The sequence below is a fragment of the Sphaeramia orbicularis genome, chromosome 6, assembly GCF_902148855.1.
Source record: "Sphaeramia orbicularis chromosome 6, fSphaOr1.1, whole genome shotgun sequence".
Classification (NCBI taxonomy): domain Eukaryota; kingdom Metazoa; phylum Chordata; class Actinopteri; order Kurtiformes; family Apogonidae; genus Sphaeramia; species Sphaeramia orbicularis.
This window is the reverse complement of record NC_043962.1, coordinates 20,413,441-20,431,976: the sequence shown is the minus strand read 5'-3', so window position 1 is coordinate 20,431,976 and position 18,536 is coordinate 20,413,441. Positions and strand designations below refer to the sequence as shown.

At 36.7% G+C, this 18,536-nt stretch overlaps 1 protein-coding gene across 1 annotated transcript in view; it reads right to left on the bottom strand.

Annotated features, from left to right (window-relative positions):
• b4galnt4a (beta-1,4-N-acetyl-galactosaminyl transferase 4a) overlaps positions 1 to 18,536 on the bottom strand; it is a 208,197-nt gene that overhangs the window by 22,516 nt on the left and 167,145 nt on the right. The window contains exon 8 of the mRNA XM_030136564.1: positions 12,410 to 12,488. Coding sequence (XP_029992424.1) covers positions 12,410 to 12,488 — 79 coding nt within the window. The remainder of the gene's footprint in view (positions 1 to 12,409; positions 12,489 to 18,536) is intronic.

The window sequence follows — 18,536 nt, the reverse complement described above, 5'->3', positions numbered from 1 at the left end:
AACATTGGCAATAAAGGGGAGACTGTACTATAGTGCTATGGTGCTGCCCACAGACAGGTGTCTGGCGGCGGAGCATCAAGGACTCCTGACAGATTCTGAACAGATACCTTCAAAAAAAAAAACTCCCCCAAAAAAAACATAAGACACAAAGACACTGCAGGAATTTTGATGCTTTCTCCTGTAGAAACACAAAATGCATTTTGACAGAGATGTAGACACTGAAAAAGAACCAAAACAGGACCGAACAACAACAACAAAAAAAAGCTAACCAAAAACTACAGCACAGAAACAAAGGCATAAATCTCCTGACTGATTATGCTCTTATTTCAATTGACAGCTAAATAGAACTAAACACTTACATGCTAGAGGATAAATGCCATTCTCCATTCGCTGTCACACTGACATGAAAACAGTGGCTTGTTTTTCATGTCACATCATGTGTTGCCTGAGGATTTAGGAACAATATTCGAAGAAAGATGAGGAGGTGGATATGGCGACGGGGTGTTTGATTTTCTATGTTGAATTATACATTAGCCAAAGTCTCACATACCAGACATTTCAGAAAGACAAATGAGCTCAATATCCAGAGCAATTACTGACGCGTCACAGTCGGTGTGTCTACAGCAATGCCCCTGTGTGCTGTGACGGGAAAAACTAGTTAGCCACATTAATATGCTTAAACTTATGACAAGGACACACAGGCGCTTTAGTCAACGTGCGTTTTACTGGAAGGCAATAATAAGGAAAACAAGCATGACCTGAATCCAAAAAAGTGATCAAATAAAAACGCTAAAATTCAGTGTTAAGCTAAGCCTTTGAGACAGCACAAACCTCTTTGAACATATAAGAATTGGTTTAATACAGTGGAATTTATGCAGCCAATGGCACATTCAGAAGTTCCAATAATAATACACATTAGCAGAATGTAATCTGACATTTTACACAGCCTTGAAAATGATAACAGCAGATCGTCTCATGTTATACCATATTAAAATCCAAAGTACACTTAACAAGAAAAGTGTATTTCAGAGCTACAAGGCAGAAAAAAAAAAATATCGGGGGTGATTTTAAGGTCATTTCTAGCCACAAATGCAGGATAGTTGAGAAACTGTAACTTGCTTGAGGCCTTCAAAAATTAATTGAATACTTAGTAGTTTTCATTTTAATACTTTTCCAAAGATAAGCTGTCTTTCCAATATTCAGCAGCTTATGAGAGGCTCTTGGTATGACAAGAATGAAAGGTAATGTAAGCAAATAAAAGTTAACATGACATGGACACCAGGTTTCTAAAGTGGAATGTCATGTGTGGGACGATGTTCTTTAGTTTGTGTCTGATCACATCTGCATGATAAGAAGAAAGCATGGAAAGAGATAAGGAGCAGCACTACTTTAAATCCACGACAAGTTCTTACTCAGTGGTTTTAAGAATGAAAAATGAAAATATCAATGTCTGATATATTATCCTGTCTCAAATATATGAAGCCATAGGGATCAGTCTGTAACCATGACAGCTCTATTGGTAGGTACTGATGCTGTCGTCAAGAAAATACGGCTAGGGGCTGTCATGTTATACACAAAAGTGTCTATCTCTGTTCATTTTATGTCTCTAGTATCTTACCTGGAGACAAAGAGGATGCAACATGATGACATACAGTTGCAGAAAAAAATTATTAGACCACCCCTCATTTTCTTCAATTCCTTGTTCATTTTAATGCCTGGTACAACTAAATATACATTTGTTTGGACAAATATGATAACAACAAAAATAGCTCATAAGAGTTTAATTTCAGAGCTGATATCTAGCCGTTTTCCATATTTTCTTGATAATAACCGAAATCACTTCAGTTCTTATATCAATAGCTATGGCATTGTACTGACAAAAACACTGCTTTTAGGCATTCCATGTTTTCTTTTCTGTCTGTTTTAGTCACATGATACACACAGGAGTTAGTACTTGATTGCATAACCATTGTTGTTGATGGTCTAATAACTTTTTACATATCTGTATATTATTCAGTCCCTCCAGGATTTCGCGGGATTTGTTTAATTGCTGCGGCCTAAAATGCCTGATTTTGCAGCAGCTTTTCCAAAAAATTGCATTGAAAGTTGCGATGATTTGAGGCTTCTTTTATTCAAGTCACGGGAACATGGGAATTTGCAAATTACCTAGAACGGTCATTTTTGAGTTTTTAGCCTTTAAAAGCACCAGGAAGCCATGATTTTAAAAGCACCAGGAAGCCATGATTTTAAAGAAAACAGGCTTTTTTCATTCATTCATTTATTTGTTTTGAGCAGCCAATGAGAGCGGAGCGTCACAGAACATCAACCAATGAGAGCGCAGCGTCACAGAACGCCAGCCAATGAGAGCGCAGCGTCACAGAACGCCAGCCAATGAGAGCACAGCGTCACAGAACATCAACCAATTAGAGCGTAGCATCACAGAACGTCAACCAATCAGTGTGCAGCATCACAGAACGCCAGCCAATGAGAGCGCAGCGTCACAGAACGCCAGCCAATCAGAGCGGAGCATCACAGAACATCAACCAATTAGAGCGTAGCGTCACAGAACGTCAGCCAATGAGAGCGCAGCATCACAAAACGTCAACCAATCAGTGTGCAGCATCACAGAACGCCAGCCAATGAGAGCGCAGCGTCACAGAACGCCAGCCAATGAGAGCACAGCGTCACAGAACATCAACCAGTTACAGCGTAGCGTCACAGAACGTCAGCCAATGCGAGCGCAGCATCACAGAACATCAACCAGTCAGTGTGCAGCATCACAGAACGCCAGCCAATGAGAGCGCAGCGTCACAGAACGCCAGCCAATCAGAGCGGAGCGTCACAGAATGCCAGCCAATGAGAGCATAGGATCACACAACCTGAGCGCCTGATCCTTAGTTTTTCTGTTTCCTGTTGTGCTGTTACACAGTTATAACAAACATTTTTTGTAATAAATAACTTATATATACAAATGCAATGTAGAACAACATCCCTTTCATCCAAATACATGCAGTACGTTATTAAACAAGTACCAGTAAAACGATCAAAATGTGAACAAATAATATGGAAATAGTGATGAAATATGTCTCTTCTCTTAGTTTTATGCAGCTGTTTTTGTCAAACTGAATAGAGATGATTACCACAATTATGCAAAATAATTGCAATTTGCTCAATTGATAGTGATAAGATAATTATATAATAATTCTGACAAGCCTTTGTTACACATGTACTCTTCTTTCAGCTGTGGGTCAGCTTTGTAGTATGAGTGATTTATCAATTGGTTATATGGACGAGACGAATTCTGCTGCTTTTCCACCGCTGGATTGGCCACCAAAGTGCTGCAATGGAGGATGATGAAGCTTAACCCTTTATCAGGCAAGTGACTATTGTTGGTAATTTCCACGAAGATTTAATATGGGGCCAATCCCATGCCTCAGTGAGGTCCAGAAGCATGTTAGTTTTTCTAACATTTTACTGTAATTCAGACAGATTTTATAGACATTTTGAAGCAGTAAATAGTGAATATGAGTGATTTTTGTCAGTTTATGACCATATAACAGCTGTTTTATTGCTTGTGTGTACTTTTTAGCAAGTGGAGGGATACGATTATTTCCAATAACAGAAAGATTGAAAGTTTCAGTTTCAGAGTATTTCAGTGAGTGCCCTATAAATCCAATCCAATCCAGTCCAACTTTATTTATAAAGCACTTTAAAACAACCACAGTGGATCAAAGTGCTGTACAGAAGAATAAAAGCACAATACAAATTAATAAAAGCATTAAAAACATTAAAATCAAATCAAATAAAACAAGTTAAAATATAAACAGAAACAAAATGTCAACAAAGGGTTAAACTGCAACTTAGAATTTCCAAAATGAAACATTATATTACTGTTTTTTTCATTAACAGTGTAGTTGGTTTATTTACCAAGAAAGAGCCAACTTAAGCCGACACTCATTTGGCTCAATGTCACACATTGGGATGTGATGACACACATATACTGATGCAGCACCGATCATCTGTGACTTGCAGGATTCATTATCACATTTAGTGAACATGATACTAGAAATAGAATCTGATAGTATCTGGTTGTGTCACTGTATAAAAGCAGACACCACCAGATATAAAAAAGTGAGTCAACTTGACATTGTCAGTTGAAAAATGGCACTCATGTCATATATGGAAGTTTTTTCTCACCACCATCACCAGTCACAAGTGTTTGCTCCTGGATGATTCTGTTGGGTTCTGTAAATTGGCTTTAGAGTGTGGTTTGGACGAGCTTCAAATGTAAAGTGTCATGAGATAACTTTTGTTATGATTTGGCGCTATATAAATAAAATTTGATTGACTGATATACCTTTTGTTTTTAACTGCATGACTTCATTGGTATATTTCAACAAATTAGCTTATATGTCAGTAGGTTTTAAAACATTCACACACACACACACACACACACACACGCACACATACACACATATATATGCATGCATGAGTGTCAAAACCCCTTCAATTTGCCTTGACAAGGCATTAAGACTGTCTCCTATATTAGTCGTCATCTAATTTGGTTAAGAAAGCTGTTTTTAGCAGCTAACTTCCTGTCAAGTCATTAATTCTTTATTTTTATCATATCACAGCCCTGCTCTGCTGATGTCTTGGCACCTGTACCTATTATTAAGATTTTCTCATTTTTCCTCTAATACTATTACTGTTGCTGCTAAATTTGCTGCATTGTCATCCACCCTTGAGACTCCTACGGGTGAAATTCTTCCTTTTCATTCATATTTTTCTCAATGATACTTTCCCCAAAACAGAGCAGAACAGACTGCCTTATGCAGCTTTTTCCTGTAAACATTCATTAATATGAGCTGCCATATGAACATGAGGTGTTATTAGCCAGAAATAAGTGATTCATGACAAGTTGGTGTCACAAAAGGCAGATCGGGTGGTAGGGTGACTTCCTATAGTAGAAATACAGACAACATGTGATTTCTATGGATGGATGGATGGATGGATGGATGGATGGATGGATGGATGGATGGATGGATGGATGGATGGATGGATGGATGGATGGATGGATGGATGGATGGATGGATGGATGGATGGATGGATGGATGGATAGATAGATAGATAGATAGATAGATAGATAGATAGATAGATAGATAGATAGATAGATAGATAGATAGATAGATAGATAGATAGATAGATAGATAGATAGATAGATAGATAGATAGATAGATAGATTGATTGATTGATTGATTGATTGATTGATTGATTGATTGATTGATTGATTGATTGATTTACTTTATTAATCCCCAAGGGGAAATTCAAACTATGGTCACCACTCCACAGAAACAGTCATACCACATCAACAATAAATAAATAAATAAATAAAAAGTGTAAATAGCTAAAAATAAGTTAGATTAAAAAGAAAGTGGAATTAAAAATAAAAACATAAAAACTCCCTGATGACAGAAGTTTTCTGGAGCTTCTACCACCTATACACCCCCACCCAGCTACTCCTCCTCCTATCTCCCCTCCTGCTTAAAGAGTTATGCTGTTTTATTGCTGTAAACAAAAAACTAAGGCTGAAAAACGCGAAAGTAAAATGTGCTCAGTGTGTTCTTGAAAATGGCTCAAGCTGATATTAGAGGGCAAAAGTTAATGTGAACGTGATAATAGCAAGAGCAAAATAATGAGATAGAATGTAGAACAAAGTTTAAAAAGTTAGAGGCGGAGAAAGTGAATCGAAAAAAGGCTAGATGAGAGGGCACTGAATATTGAAAAAAGAACTGAGGCAAAGAATACGACTACATATGTTTAGTAAGTACTGAACCGAACTGGCATTACCCCCAAAGGCTGTTGAAGTGGGAACAAAACTCTTAACTTCCAGAGACAAAAGACACACACAATATACTTTAACTGCTGGCTCCAGGTCGCACAGCCCACTCCTGATTTATATTACAGAGACGGCGTAAAGCAGATGTGTAGATGTGAGTTTTCGTGCCATTTGAATACACCAGTGAGTCTGCTGGGGTGGGGGTAGATGACTGTGCAAATATGTGCATACATGGGTGTGTATATTATTTGGTGGGCAGTTTGGGACTTAGCCTGGCAGGAACGATAAAACAGGGCCATTAAAATCCTGAATTTAAATCCCACACTCCTGCCCTCTATAAACTTGCCATTACTAATTAAGGCGAGACTTTCTTCTCTTTTTTTTTTTTTCTCACTCTCTCTTCGTCTTAATCACACCGTTTAATAGCCAACACTTTCCTTCATTCAGTTAAATGAGTGGCGGGAGACATTTTCCATTAGGCCAGTAGAAAGGTCGTGTGGTTCACTGACAAAGATCCAGTTACATTAACCCTCCGGTATCCCGTCCAGCGAGGCCCTTACCAAGTACCAAGTGTGTCTTTTTGGCACACTTGTGGAAAAATGTCAAAAAAATTTTCATACAGTTTGTTTTTAATTCTTTTACACTTTTTTCTATTTCATCAATTGAGCCGTAAATGAAAATACCAAATACTCAAGAACTGTCACATTTTTTAACCCTTTAAATGCTGTGTTTGTAATGTAAACAAACCATTTTTTTGGGGGGATGCAAAAAACACAATTTTTTTTTTTTTTTTTTAATATACTACATAAAAAGTGGATCACATATTATTTGATTTTTGCAGCCTGGCATATGTCAATGATTAACTCCAACATTGGTTAATTTGCATTATTATTTTTGGCGCTAGGTCAAATGTTCAAAAATACTAGCATCTGTCACCAAGTGTGCCAAAAAGGCACACCTATAAATCAAACTATTAAATATTATATATTGATTTATTTTTCTGCTTTTATTTGATTTTATTTTTGTAAATCAAGGTCAGCCCTAATCATACATATCAAATAATCATTCATTTTAGATTTTTTTTTTTTTTAACCCTTTAAACAATCTCTTTCCATCATGATGTCACTACATTTTTTGATGCAAAAAAACACAAAATATGTTTTTGTTTTTTTCAAAATACTACATAAAAATTGGACTACATATTATTTCATTTTTGCAGCCTGGCATATGTCAATGATTAACAGCAACATTAACAATGTTAATAAATTACTTTAGACCCTCACTTCTCAAATGAAGCCCAGATATCAGTAAAAGCATGATTTATGCCTTAATGGTTTACGGATTAAAAACAGTGGTTATAATGGAAGAAATAGTGCATTTTAGGCACACTTGGGAGACAGATGCTAGTCTTGTAATTTTCTTTTGTTTACAATGTGCAAATTTTAGTTGGTGGCCAGAATTTTAAAGATCATGCAAAAATGAACAACTTTTGAATTCTAACCTTATTTAAATTGTGAAAAATAATATGAAGTTTTTTAACACGAAGTGCAAAGTGTGCCTAAAAAGCGCACCCGGATACCGGAGGGTTAAAAACACTTTGCCTTATATTATCTTATGTATTCCAGCCTAAACAAAAACATTCTAAAAAAAGATCTGTTTGAAGGAAAACACTGAGGTATGATGTATACTATACTGGAAAAGTTCAGTCACTGGGGAATTTGGTAACTTGCCTACCCATCCTAATAGCTCAACAATCTCCTCATTCATTGGATTGCTGCTCATACATACAAATAGTGTTTCCATCCCTTTGGCGAAGGTACAGGCTCTTCCTGCTGTTAATGCTGTTTATTTTCCACTTTCCTCTAGTCATTCCACCTTCACACAATACAAAAAAAGAGGGGCAAATATGAAGAGAACAAGGTGTATCTTACTTATTTTCTTGCCAAAAGGTAAGTTTAGGACTGCGCTTGTGCACTATCTGATATTTACTTTCCCTCGTTTCTTTATAACAAGCACTCTTAAACAAATACACTCCCAGAGGAACAGCCCACCTTTGACCATGCAATCACAGCTTGGCACAGAGCACAGAAGAAGGAGCAGTGAATCCATGCTATCTGCTCTTTAACAAATGAGTGCCTGGGTTTCTGTGGATTTATGTGAGCCCTGGGCTTATACTGTTGTGGGCCGGTCACGGTAAATCTGCTATTTTTGTCAAGGTGTGAAATGTATTCCGCTGTTAAATCACACACAGGGGCCTTGCTAAGACAGTATGCCCCACACACACCCACAAACACACAATCCCGCACACAATCGTGATTTGCGGCATGACTTTTATACGCTTCATTAAATTGTTTCTACTAGTACAAACCTACTTTGATGGCCTCATGGGTAGTTGGCTGAGGGCTGGGGAAGAGAGAGGGGGAGAGATGGATTTCCACATGACCTTGATTTTCCTGTGGAATCACACGAACAGTTTGCTTGATGACTTGCAAAGTCTGTATATTTGATTCCATAAGGTAAAAAAAAAAAAAAAAAAAAACTTTATATGTACACTCCCAGCACACCCTCTGAGTATCTTCCTCTGGCCTATTCTTCTTATTATTACTCCCTCTGAAGCCTCTAAGGCCTTTATTTTGAAAGCAGTACATCTCTCTCTCTTTTTTTTCCTTTTTTTTTTTTTTTTTACATCTGGGAGGTTATGTTTTCAGTGCCATTTGTTTGTTAGTTTGTCTGCCGGCAGGATTACACAAAAACTACTGCATTGATGAAATCTGGTGGAAGGTTAGGGCATGGACATTGCAAGAGCCCATTACATTTTGGAGCAGATCCAGGAAAAGACGATGGAACAGCAATTTATTTATCCATGTATTTAGTTAGTTAGTTTATTATCTTTGCAGAAATTCTCTTTGCCTCTGTCAAATGCCACAACAGAAAATGTACTCTGATCAAAAACAAGCATTTTACCATAGCATCACAAACAACAAAATGCAACAAAGTGCAAGTCTATATACGCACATCATCCGATTGTTCTTAACCCATAAAGACCCAGACATCCATCGTCAACCAAAAGCATCTACTGATCTAAATTATTGATCTACTAATCCTATCAATATGTTGAAATAATTGGTGTAAAATGCAATTTGTCCACTTCTCATGGTCATCAGATATGACCCATTTGGACATTCAGAGGCTCCGTAGTTACCATGGAAACACCGTCATCTTCTACAACACTGATTCACCAGTGAAACCCATGTTTTTATGTTAAACTTGTTTTATGTTAAATTAATGACATATCTTACTGAAAAAGTTGTGTTTTCTTCAGTGTATTTCTGTTCTGTTATAATATCCTTTGACTTTACTCTGAGATTTTATGAACATTTACATGACCAGTCAATTAAACATAGAAAAATAGATAAGTTTCACTTGAAAAAAATGAAAAATTCAGAGGATAATATTATAAAAACTGGTGATAAATCACTTAGGAAAGGTTAAATAGAGTGAGAAATTCATTTGAGAACTGATACAAAAGTCACACTGGGTCCTTATGGGTTAACAGCGCTATAGTGGAAAATATAAATCATCTCTGAGCACAAGTACGGCACCATGGAGAGAGCGAAAAACATCACTGAGGATTACTTGGCTGTTCACCATCGCTCTGGACTCACAAAGAACACTTTATTGCAGTTAACCAGCAATCTCCTGATAGGCTTATATTAACATTGTCACTGAGTTTGTTGTTATTAGTGATAGACCATGAAAAACACAAAGCAATAAAGCAAAATGTCTGAATATTCTCCACAGATGTTTGATAAAGTATATTTCTGTCTTCTTCACGCTGTCAAACCTGGGTGCTTCTATAGAATTGGGCACTATTTTGGTACCTGGCACTTTGTCAGCTTTTTAGGCCCAATAATAAAAGAGAAATTTAGACATATTTCCCCCCAGGATGTACCTAGTGATGACCTCAGACAAATGCAAAAAAAATTATTCTCTTATTCTGAGCTATCCCAAAATTGATGAATTTTTAATAAAATATTGGGGCCAAAAATACAACCAAAATTGGAACATGAAAAACTACCTAGGTGTCAGTGCATTTGATCTGGAACACATGGCTTGAAATGGTCTTATATAATGCTATAAATAAAGACACTGTGTTAAATTTGATGGTCCTAGGTGTTTTTCTAATCCAGACATGCAGGTTTTTCATGAATTGGCAGTCTTATTCCAGGTTTTGTATGTAACTCATCATGTCCACATGTGTTACATGCAGAACCTGCCCAGTTAAATGCATATAAATTGTGAATGATTTTGCAACAGCAGTCATTTTTGTGAAACACTCTGCCTTGCATAATTAGTTCAATTCCTAAAATGTACCTGTGAGAGAATAAAGAGATATTAAAAAATATAGTAGTGGCTCATTTTTGTGTCCTTTTGACCGTGTTACATGCAGATTTTTTGTATTAAATATAATGTAAAATAATATAAAAATGTGTTTTATCTGAAAAATAGCTTCTCTTTTATCTCAGTAAGTATTTATTTTTAAAATAGACCCAAAGTGCTTCCAAACTGGCTTTATTACATTAGTCTACATCTGGTTTGAATTTTTAGCCCCCACGTCCTGTTTCATGACCAGTTTCATAGAAGTACCCAGCTTGTAACCCTTCTTGTAAATTACATCTGTGTAGAATTACATAACAGTGTTGCATCATTTACTACCCCTAGATACTCATATTCATGTACAACTTCTATGCAACCACCATCAATAGCTACTTGTTTGTGCACTCTAAAATCAAAGGTCATTTATTTTTATGAGATCAATTATTTGTTATACAGAGGTTGTATTCCAGCAGCAACTTCCTGTATTTACTTCCAACCAGTGTCTTAATACAGACATATTCATAACAGAAATAGAAGTGTTTCACCCTTTTACTAGATTGTACCGTTTTAAAATATGGGTTTTTGCTACTAAGCTTTCCCAGAAGATTCATGGACATTGATTTTTTTCAGACTTACTGAACCAGAAACTATGAGATCAAATTCAAGGACCTGATATATCTGTATGGTGTTTATTGCATCCTCAACTCTCAAAGTTTGTTTGCTCTTTGTGGAGGCTCTTCAAACATAAGAGGATGTATTTGTTGCCACTGGGATGCATCTGTCACAGGCTATAATTTATTAGTCACACTTGCACATCATCAGCAGAATATTCATAACACACCCACGTTAATGACCCATAACATCCCACAGCAACGATACAGGACTTGGGAGATCAGCCACATGAAGCAGCTGGTTGTGCTAGTTTAGCAACGTCAAGCTAGAATAGAAACATAGATGTCAGTACGAGTGCTATTCTTTGGCATTTCTTTTCTGTATCACACACACACACACACACACACACATAGTCTTTTGTCTACATCTCAGGTCTCATGAGGGTTTTGTGTGATCCTTCTGACACTAGTGACCTATCAGATCTCAGCATGATGCTCCTCACATCACTCTGCCAGCTCCTCTCTAAAACCATGACATCCACTAGAGGCAAATCTGATCTGAAATCTAAACAGGCAGAAGAGCAGGAGGAAGGCAGAAACGTGGAAAAGGTGGCAAAAAGGTTGAGAAGCCGCAAAGTTATAACTGGCTTGTGAAAAGATGTTGAAACAAACAAACAAACAAACAAAAAAACTACAGAGCATATTGAGACATATATAGCATATAAAAAGGAAATGACAAGAGTTAAAATGAAGACAGAAATACAGGTGGAGGATAATAGCCAGAGGCAATCAGACAGTTAGAAGTAAAAAAAGGAAAACTTGAACCTTGAGGGTGAAGAAATGACACTGAAGTTCTGCGAAAGAAGAAAAGAACTGCAGTAATACCACTGGTGCTCTGCTGATGATGATGGTCACCATGATGATGATAACCCAGGGCTTGTTAAAAGAATCATTTCATGCACACACCAGTGATCTCTTTTTATCATCCGCCCTCTCACTCAAAGAACAGGCTCACACGAGGCATGTGGGCTCTCGTTTGAAACTTCATCTTGAAATTAAGCCCCACTCATCTCTGAGCTTTGCCTGAGGTGCAGAACACCACTACTGAGAGAGATGCGATGCAGAGGAAAGCCGAGAGAATGGAAAGTTAGAGGAAAAACTAGCGTGGAACAAAAATTCAGAGACAGGGAAACCAACAAGGACTGCTGCCAGAGAGTGAGACGACATGAAATAGGTGGAAGAATAAAAGAAGAGAAATGATTGAGAGAGTGAATATGCTGAATATGTTAATGTTCCTACAGCCTCTGGCAGGAAAAGTTAGGCCGACAACAAGCAGAACATTTATTACACACTGTACGGTTGTTTTAGAAGAAAGGGGAGTTTGTCATTTTCTGTTCCATTTTTCAGCCGTTAGGACACCATTCAAACACACAGTTCAAGCCAAAACATGCAAAGTCGCCTGCCAAAAGTGAAAAGTCTCTGAAGACAGGTGACACAAGCTTAAACTGAAGAAACGGAAATAGTGTCGTTGTCAAAGCTGTAAAGCAGACAAAGCCGGCATGTACGTATGAATGGATTCCCTTACCCCGACTTCCACGTGATCCGATCCCTTGTCATCCTGCTTATGGAGGATCTCAAAGTAGTATCGTCTGGATGAGATCAGGCTGAAGGGAAATAAACAGAGAGAAAAAGCAAGAGAAGACTTTTATTACATGCATATTTTTTGCCAATAAAAAGCCAACAGTGAACTATAGGCACTTCCTGCTGCACTTTGTCTAGGTAAGTCTTTTCCTTCATATCAGATCAATTTGGATCACCAAAAACTAAACATATAATGCAATTTAAAGCTCTTCAAAGGTTTTTTTTTTTTTAATAATCTTTTTATTAGGACACATTTTCAGTACACGTATCATCTCAGCACAGGTACTAGCATATGTCCAATTTTCCAGTTTAACAAACAAACAAAAAAAAACTAACAAAATCTAACAAACAAAACTTATAATAAAAAAAAAAAAAAAAAAAAGTAGAAAAGTAATACTCCCCCCACCCCCATTGGTCCACATTCACTTAATTACAAAGGAAATATTGACGTGCACATATACATATACATGCAAGATTCTGTGAAATTTGTGTTAGAAGTTGATGGAAGGAGTGATATTTAGCTTTTTTTTAAAATAAAATTATGCATTTTAAAACATTTCCCTGTGGTCTGCATAAACTTTAAATGCTATGCTTGGGTCTGAATTCTTCATTAATTCAACTCCACAGGTCCATCTTCAACCCTATTTCTGAGTAATGACACCAGAAAGGCGGTTTTGAGCGCTGGCCCTTTAAATCCAAATGAGCCACTTCATGCTCCACCCCCTCCAGGTTGTTGACTGTGCTTTCTGTCCCGTTCAGCCACTTGTGTTCATTAATACAACCAACAACTGAACGTTTTAGGCAATTGGCTTGAAGTTTGGACATATTTTCAGTTTTTACTACAACCGCTGCTGCTGACAAACAATTATGTCGTACTCAGAGAAATGTTTGACGAAGTCTTGACCTTATATGTGCAAATGTCGTGACGTAACTAGTTATAAAATGTAACAAATTAAACAGGAATTGAAACAGCTCGTAAAAATCCACTCGATTTTTTCCGGAATAAATATAAAGATAGCTTTGTAGCACCTGGAGGGTTCAAAATCAAACTTTATGAACTATTACGGTCTGAAAATACACAAATAAATGTACCAAAGACTAATAAAAGTGGATTTAGCAAAATATGCTTTCCCTCATACCAGATTCATTTGGATCACCAAAAATTAAATGTATAATGTAATTTAAAGCTCTAAAACAGTAATATGTAACATGCACATATAAAAATGCAACATTCTGTGAAATTTGTGCTGGAAGCTGATGTTTTTTTTTCACTTTTAAGACTCTATAAGCTTGTGGTTGGTGTTGTACATTGTTGCTGCTGCAGAGTAGCAGAAAAAGGGACAGATCATAAGAATATTTGTAGACCAGGACCAGTCCCAAGACAGTCGAGCAACGTACTTATTTGTTAAGGTATCCGAATGTACATAGGAAATAAAAGTGATTAAGTGGTGTAATTTCTGGAAAGAGGAGTGATTTTAAGGCCAGAGAATATTATAGATATATAAAACTATATATCAAATGGCAATCTGTATAAACAGTTTAATCAGCTCAGAATGCAACTTCTTGCTACAGGCCACAGGGTAGAAGAGCAGGCAGTGAGCCAGGATATTATATCAGCCTCGGGTTCTGAATAAAACACTCCTTCAGAGACTGTGAGGAAGAAAATCGATGCTTCACATAAATCAACATTTTACACTTACACAGCCGATAGTATTTCTCTGGAACTCCTAGTTAGACAGAGTAAAGGTCTAACATGAAGCTTTACTGTTTGCGCTACTGCGTGCACTGATGCAAGACACACCAGTGACAATGCTTCATTCATGCCAAAAATACATCGGAGATAATAGGCTGGCATCTGCTGCAGAATAAGAAACACAGAGATGACACAGTATGGCTCTACACGTCATTAACACTCAAAAACATACATATGTAAAGTCGCAGATAAACACACACAAACACTCACTGCTGGACACAGAAAAACACTCCTGTACACCTATGTTTACTGACACTTTGTTAAAATGTGTACCTTCGTTGTGTGGACAAGCTTTTAAAAAAATCCTCCTAAAGCAGACAGGCACTAAAACAGGTAATGGGTTCCTTTTTGATCTTTTATATATGTGTTTGTTTCTTTTTCCTGTGCCTTTTCATTTCCGCAATGTACCTCAGTCTCTGCTGTCACTCTGCCTGAAACAAAAACACACTTATCATCTTGATAAATGGAATGTCGCACCACAAAAACAGAAGATAAGAGGGGGAAAAAAAAGACAACAACAAGTAAACAGTGTTTTCTTGTTGCATGATATCTTTGTGTTAGTTTGATATCAGCTTTTTAAATGCCATACAAGTTCACGAAGACGTTTATTCATTGATATTTGGTCAATTACACAGGTTTACTCTTTCAATGCACTTATTTGAATGAGACATTTCTATTGTGGCGCATTGTATTTGTTGTTTTTCTGATGTGTGACCGAGTTGAAAGAGAAGGACGAAGGCTGAAGGGGGGGCGGGGGGGCTCAGCTCATGTGTTGCCCGTGCACAAACGCTGCTGTGTCAGTGTCCTGTATCCAATAAATCATTGCAGGTGCAGAAGAGCCATGACAGTGCACTAAGGTCACTCTTTCATGAATAGGGAACATCTCACGGTGCAGCTGCCCAAATGGCACTCAATGAACCTAAGTGGCACTTTCAGCTCCTGACACCCTACTTGTCTTTCGCCAAATGATTCACACATAATGCCACTCAGGCGTCCAGACTCAGAACACTTAACATGAAATAAATATCTTACGCAGAGTCAAAAGTATAATTACATTAGATTAAATCAGATAAATATCAATGATGAGAATGAGCAAACAACATCACAAATCTCACTGCCCATCATGGTGTTGTCTTGGTTTTGACTTTAACCCATTAAGACCCGGTGGTACTTTTGTGGCATTTCCTGGATTAGCGTTTCTCTATTTTTAACCTTTGTTAAGTGATTTATATTCATATTTACTCTAATATTATTCTCTGCATTTTGCATTTTTAAGTGAAAATCGTGTATTTTCCTATATTTAATTCACTGATCATGTAGATGTTCATAAAAACTCAGATGAAAGTTGAGGGTTATCATATCAAAAACAGAGAAAATTGAAGAAAAAATTACTTTTTCAGTAAAATATATCATTAACCCATAAAGATCCAGTGGTACTTAAATCTTTCTTAAGTAATGTATCACCATTTATTGTAAAATTATCATCTTTAATTTGAGTTTTTTCAGTGTAAATCGTGTATTTTCCTAAATTTAATTCACTGATCGTGTAGATGTTTATTAAAACTCAGATTAAAAGTTGAGGGTTATTACATCAAAAACAGAGAGAACTGAAGAAAAAGTGACTTTTTCATTAAAATATATCATTAGCCCACAAAGACCCAGTGGTACTTTTGTGGCAGTTCCCAAATTCATTTTTCTCTATATTAAACCTTTCTTAAGTAATTTATCACCATTTACTGTAAATTATCATCTTCAGTTTGAGTTTTTTCAGTGTAAATCATGTATTTTCCTAAATTTAATTTACTGATCATGTAGATGTTTATTAAAACTCAGATTAAAGTTGAGGGTTATGATAACAAAAACAGAGAAAAGTGAAAAAAAGAGACTTTTTCATTAAAATATGTCATTAACTCATAAAGACCCAGTGGTACTTTTGTGGCAGTTCCCAAATTCATTTTTCTCTGTATTAAACCTTTTTTTTAAAAAAGTAATTTATCATAATTTATTGTAGAATTATCATCTTTAGTTTGAGTTTTTTCAGTATAAATCATGTATTTTCCCATATTTAATTCACTGATCATGTAGACGTTTATTAAAACTCAGATTAAAGTTGAGGATTATTATGTCAAAAACAGAGAAAAGTGAAGAAAAAGTGACTTTTTCGGTAAAATATATCATTAACTGAACATAAACACAGTGTCTCCATCCACTGTCACTGATGCAACTTCATGGGTTTTACTGGTGAATCAATGTTGTAGAAGATGTCGGTGTTTTAATGTCCATTACGAAGCCTCTGAACGTCCAAATGGGTCATATCTGATGACCATGAAAAGATGAATACCTGCATTTACACCAATTATTTACATGTATTGATAGGATTAGTGGATCAACAGGTATTTAATAGTTTAGATCAGTAGATGGTTTTGGTCATCAGTGGCTGTTTGGGTCTTTATGGGTTCACTGAACATAAACTAAGTGTCTCCATCCACTGTCACTGATCCAACTCCATGGGTTTTACTGGTGAATCAGTGTTGTAGAAGATGACAGCGTTTTCACACTCTCTGAATGTCCAAATGGGTCATATCTGATGACCATGAAAAGATGACAAACTGCATTTTACACCAATTATTTATGGGTATTAATAGGACTAATGGATCAACAGATATTTAACAGTTCATATCAGTAAATTATTTTGGTTGCTGGTGGATGTTTGGGTTTTTATGGGTTAAAAGGAATTTTGGGAATTACAGGGCATTTCCCGACCATTTACTAGGGATGCATTACTACGGTATTTGAGACCATAATCTGACTCCATCAGGAGGATAATCTGATTTTAAGGCTGTGGAAGCAGTCTGCCGCCATAATGTTTCTGAATCAGACTGATACACGACCAGGAACATGCACACACACACACACACGCATGCACACACGCACGCACACACATACACATACATAATATGCTACCATATAAACTACTTTCTGTTGGTCAGTCTCTTTTTGTGATGATTTTTTTTCTCCTTTTCCTAATCTTAATTTGTTTTCATGCGAGTCTGAACTTCAGAAGTGTGACATCGGTAGATCGGCCGATGCAAAACTGTTTACCTGATGTTAGATGTCGGATAAGACACTCTGAGCCACACATGCAGAAACAGAATGACACACACCACAGATAGCAGGCGTATCAGCAGTAGCAGAAAGAAATTGAGACACAACAAAAGGATGATATGACAGTGAGAAACAAAGGAATAAACAGAGAGAGAAAGCTGAATATCTTTTCAATTTTATGCTCAAGCTGAATTCATAAACAGTTTTTATTTTTATTTATTTATTTAAGCTATTTCCTTTCCATTTTCTATTTGCAATTTCAAGTCATTTTGTATGTCAGTGCAGTAGCGCTTTCATTTTTGGTTCCACTGTTTAGATGAGACACCGTTTTGAGTCCTGTGGGATTCACTGACTACAATCGTCTCTGGAAAGTTTTTTCACTTCTTTTTTTTTTTTTTTTTGTAACACTGCTTGACTGTCTCTGCTTCTATTTTTTTCTCTCAGTTTTATGTCAAGGAGATGGATATTCTGTGGGACAATAAGATGTAAGAAGCATATTAACAATTATAGTGCCAAATAAAGACATGATCAGTAATGAACAGGAGAGGTGTGACAGGTACAACAAATTTGACATGGTGTTTTAAAGGAACTTGAAGAACTTTTTCTTAATTAAATTGAAAGACTGTTATTTTTAATGCACATAGAGAAGTTGGATGTCACCCATATTGATGTTTTGTCGGACTGACCCTTTATCATAGAGAACTTATGATTCATAGGGACCACTTCTGCTCTATTTGCATGTATAATTTAAAAATGTATCCCCCTTCTCTTTTACAATGTATACAATATATGTGGTTGTATGCAGAATTAAAGCCAATCTGCTAAATGGTACAATGATTCTTTTTTTTTGTTTGTTTTTTTGGGGTGGGGCTCTGTTGGAGCATAGGTGGGAAGTGGGGGGGTGGGGACTGCTCTTGTTTGTATTGACTCATGTCTGTAACATATTGTCTGTACAGTCTCTGCATAAATACCAATAAAAAGACTTTGAGCAAAAAAAAAAAAAAAATTGAAAGATTGTTGGGAAAGAACTGAAAGGAGGTGCGACATTGGCTGTTTTGCACTTGGGTGAGTCTATATGTTCCAGTGTATGTGTGTAGCGGTCACACCAGTCTCACTGTGATGGATGACGAGGCGGGATTCAGCTGAAAAAGATGAAGAGACAGGCGGAAAGAAAGATGAAGGAGGTGCGATAAATAGCAAATGAACAGCAGAA